A 4,248-nucleotide genomic window follows, 5' to 3' on the forward strand; every position below is an offset into this window, starting at 1 on the left:
AAGGGAAAGGTACTAGTCTCCGAGACTAAGTGAAAACACAAGCCCAGTTCTGAACCCTGTTACCGTCCCACGGGTGGTCCCTGGGAAGCCAGCAGCAGAGTCTCATTTGTTCTCCACAGGATTTCTATCACCCCATCCAGACTTCTAACTTGGTGGAGCTCACCGTCACAAACATTCCTACCCCCTTTCTTCTTCTCTGCTGCTCAGAGGATCAATAGTGGTATTTGAAACCGAAAGTTTCAACTTCCTTCAATCAGCAAACTGTTTAGGTATAAAATTTCTTTAATCAAAAAGGACTTCTCTTCCCTCAATACAAATACACACATTAAAAGTAAAAAATATATATGAGAGAAACATATATTTACACAAATTAGAAACCGCAGTCTCAAGTCCTGGATTAGGGGTTGAGAGAATGGACCTCAGGAGCAACTGGAGGATGGCTTCTCATCTGCTCTAGATGTCCCACAGTCATCTCTCTGGTCATGGTGGGTAGACCAGGACCGGACAGGGTACAGATCCAGTCTGATGGCAGGGTTACTGGCAAACTGTGGCAATGAGGTCCCTTTCCAGAGAGTTTCTTAGGGTCACCAGGGATGACAGCAGATGCTGTAGTAGGTGGAACCGGAGTGGTTGGGACAGAGTGGGTGAAGGGCTGCACTCCATGCTGAACAAAAAGGATGACGCCAATGCTGGCTCCAGTGCCTAAAGGACCATGGCCAAAGGAAATGGTACCTGGGGAGCTGAGGGGAGGGTTGCAAATTGGAGTGGTGTGGATCCAAGCGAGGTGCATAGCTGGCCATTCAGTGAGGTGCCAAGGCTGCTTTGGTTTCAACAGTAGACGTCCTCGCTGTGTCTGGTCCATCTTTTCCATGGGAGGTGCAGGAGAAGAAGCAGCTAAGTAACCGTGGTGGCTTGGAAAATGCTAGAAGGGGGAGATAAGAAGAAAAAAAAACATGTGAGAGAGCTTTCAGATTGACTCCACTTGGTTGCTTGAAACTTTTCTTTTCTTGGGGACTCTGTTTGCAATGCAAACATACCTAGCTTTATGCAACAGCTCATTTTCTGCCAGGCCGTGATTAAAAGTTTTAGTCACCTAATTATACTTTCATTTACTTAACAAATACTCGAAGGCTTTTTATGTACCACACACTATATCAGGCACTGGACATCCAGACAGGCACAATAAAACAAACAGTCCTATACGTTCTCACTATTTATAAAATAATTCATTTTAGAACTTCTTTTATAAAAGTCTATTTTTAGTTGGAATCATCATTTCCCAATTTCTGTACTTTAAATTTTAAATTCCCTTTGTTGAGTTTCTTAAGAAATGTAAATTAATATGCAGGCAAGATCCTCCTGCTTATTTTTAAATGAGTTATTCCCACAGCAATAATAACTGTGGTTCATTGACTACAAGAAGGACTGTCCATTATCTATAGGAAATTTTACCCTCCCTGTCATTCAAGTACCCCATAAATACCCTATTATTTGAAGGCAGAAAAAAATAGGTCACTTCCACACTAGGTCTAAGAATCTATCCAGCACTCCTTCTATGGGTGCCCCATGGGTGCCCTCCTCCCCTCCCAGTGATATACTTGTTATGACCAGTCCTTGAAGCCCATACTTCCAGAGGGTTTGGTACAAGGATACTTGGGTCAGAGTAAAAAGAGGGAGAAGGAAGGAGTTTTAGGGCAACAGAGGAGAAAGGATTTATACAGAAAAGCTAAGGACTCTTCCTGCATGACTCATCTGGCCAGGTAAAAAGCCTTCTGTATCTATGTGGAAAGCAGATAAGCTCCAACATGAGGAACAGGGTTAAACTTCATGGAGTTCTTTGTAGTGATCAGAACAAAACAGAACAAAAACCATACAGGAATCAAGACAATGAAGGAAGGTGAGGCATTCCCTCCCCTGAAAAGAAACCCGTTTTCCAGAGAAAACAGAAGAAATACCCCATTTTTGCAGGTACATTTCGTTTCCTTATTTCCCCATCTCCCCGCAGTTTTATAAGTTCTTACCTTGGTCAGCTGGTATCTGCTACTACCCAGTGATGACTTCTGGGCAGTTATATGAGGAAACCAAGTCTTTAACATCCCTTCCACCTGCAGCAAGGTTCCTAGGTAACGTTCCCTGTTAAAAAGACATTCCTTTAAAACGCCATTAAGTGTGAAAAAGCAACAAGACAGGATTGTAGATATCTCCTTTTTTATGAAGTACTGAGGAAAGAACCAGGGGAACTTACCCCATCTGTGGCTTCTGCAAAACACCGACAATACGCTGGATTCTATCCATTGCCACGCTCTGTTGGAAACTGCTCAATCCTGGGGTCAGGGAGAGAGAAAGACATCAAGGATTGAGATTCAAGAATTTAGTCAGGTAAAGGAAGGACAGAGCAGGGTTAAAATAAATTCACTCAAAGAAATTAAATCACAGAAGCAGAAAAGTAATAATGTAGACAGTGAAGATTTATGAGAAATACACATTTAAAACATTAAGAGGAAGAGATGAACCTAGCCCAGATAATTGCAACTAATCAGATAATTACCTCTCTCAAATCGACCCATCTTCAGCCCATTCAGTAGGTCTGTGAGAGGGCGGATGAATCCTTGAAGCTCTTTACACTGTAGGAAAGCAGGACAAAGTCTATGAGAGGACTGAGAATTGCGCATACAGTACTGTTCTTCCCCACCTCCAAATCTGGGAACCAACACTGCCTTCATAAGGTCCTTACTAACCAGCTGGGTGCTAAGCCATTCCAGTATTGTCTCCTTTCCCCTGCTTTTCCTTACCTTCTGAGCAAAAAGCAGGTCTCCTTCTGTGATACAACCCTGGATGTTTAGGTTGGTTTGTAATTCACCATCTCTTGATCTTTTGACCCCAGATCCTGCCATAGGAGAGGCCAAGCCCCGCTGTTTCAAGTGAGATGCTGTACATTGGTTGCTGGAAACCTTGTGCCGTTGCCTGCAGCGGATAGGACCAGGGCTGGGCCGAGAACCTCCCCTCTGCCCAACAGGGTCTGACCTGGGGCCATGGGCCCCCTTGTCCTCCCCTTCACTATCGGAGGGGAAGCCAACGTCACTGTTCACTGGGGACGTGGAAAAAGAGGAAGAGAGAGAGTAGGAAGAACAGGAAGAAACGCTAGCTGGAGAATCCATAGGTTCAGAAGCAGGGGCTGGAAAGCAACTCCGGGAGTACCCAAAGATCGGAACCTGCAACTGAAGAGCAAAGCGAGGGAGTTTGTAACCATAATCTGGAAATTAGGAAATGGACTGGGAGACTGGGGGTACTGTATGGGACGATAATACCTCTTCTCTCCTCCCCAGTATTACAATAGAAAAACTCATTTCCTCCGCCTGCCCACCCTCCGTTAAGAACCTGGACTGCCTCTCTGGCTGCCACAGAACAGCTTCTCAGTCTGACAGAGACTCTGTTCTTTCCTCCCCTCTGTTCAGAGTAAATTACATGACTTGACACCTTCCCCCGACAGTTGTTCACCAGGTCTGTTCCCAGCCTGACCCCGCAGCGAGGGCTATTGGCGAACCCTAAAACTCCGGTAACCCACCCAGTGATCCTGTAGGGACCATTCCCCACAGGGACCTTACGCCTCTTCCCAATCTTTCTGATCCGGATCCCTGAGCCGGGACCCTCTACGGTCGCGCCTGCCACGTGATACTATCCTTCCCAATACCACGATCTGCTTTCGGTCCCTAACCTACTCTCTCCGGGTCTGATCCTCTCGCGCGAATCGCTTCCTTATCCTGCAAGCCTCCTCACCTGTATCGGTCGGCTCAGCCCAGGCTGTCTCCTGCTCCTTCTCCAACTCTGCGGGTCTTGGCTGCCCACCTCCGCCTCTCTCCCACTGGGTCCCGCCCCTTCCCCCCCCCAGACACGTGCGGCTGGGCACGTGCCTTCCCCCCTGCATACACAGACCTCTCACTCTCATTGGTTGTCTAGCCGGTGGCACGTGACTCTTGTTACTGAAGCTCACATCCCATTTGCTACAGCCTACAGGGGCTCGGCCAATAGAGACCCAGGTAGGTGACGATTGGCTGGAAGGAAGCATTCCGTGCCCCGCCCCTACATGCGGCTTGCGAACCGGACCCGGTGATGAGAAAAGGAGGAGGATGGAAAAAGAGTGGAAAAGGGCGGAGCCCGTGGCCTTAAATAGAATGATGGTGGGCAGGAGACGTGCGGTTGGAGTGTGCAGACTGGTTGTGAGATCTGAGGCGTGCGTGTTGAGATGTG

The 4,248-nt window shown here is 47.2% G+C and overlaps 1 protein-coding gene across 2 annotated transcripts; it reads right to left on the bottom strand.

Annotated features, from left to right (window-relative positions):
- Positions 1-249: 249 nt before the first annotated feature.
- Positions 250-3,879, bottom strand: CIART (circadian associated repressor of transcription). Of its 2 annotated transcripts, none has more exons than XM_008695723.2 (6): positions 3,778-3,879; positions 2,793-3,218; positions 2,549-2,624; positions 2,246-2,324; positions 2,022-2,133; positions 250-922 (listed from the first exon to the last, which is right to left on the bottom strand). In XM_008695723.2, exons 2-6 carry the CDS (start codon positions 3,156-3,158, stop codon positions 398-400), a joined length of 1,158 nt encoding a protein of 385 aa, XP_008693945.1. In that variant the 5' UTR covers positions 3,159-3,218; positions 3,778-3,879; the 3' UTR covers positions 250-397. The 2 variants fall into 2 exon arrangements, with proteins under 2 accessions (XP_008693945.1, XP_040482737.1); XM_040626803.1 differs by having other exon boundaries at positions 251-922; positions 2,793-2,964; positions 3,778-3,856.
- Positions 3,880-4,248: the final 369 nt, after the last annotated feature.

Source organism: Ursus maritimus, unplaced genomic scaffold (genome assembly GCF_017311325.1).
Source record: "Ursus maritimus isolate PB19 unplaced genomic scaffold, ASM1731132v1 scaffold_12, whole genome shotgun sequence".
NCBI lineage: Eukaryota > Metazoa > Chordata > Mammalia > Carnivora > Ursidae > Ursus > Ursus maritimus.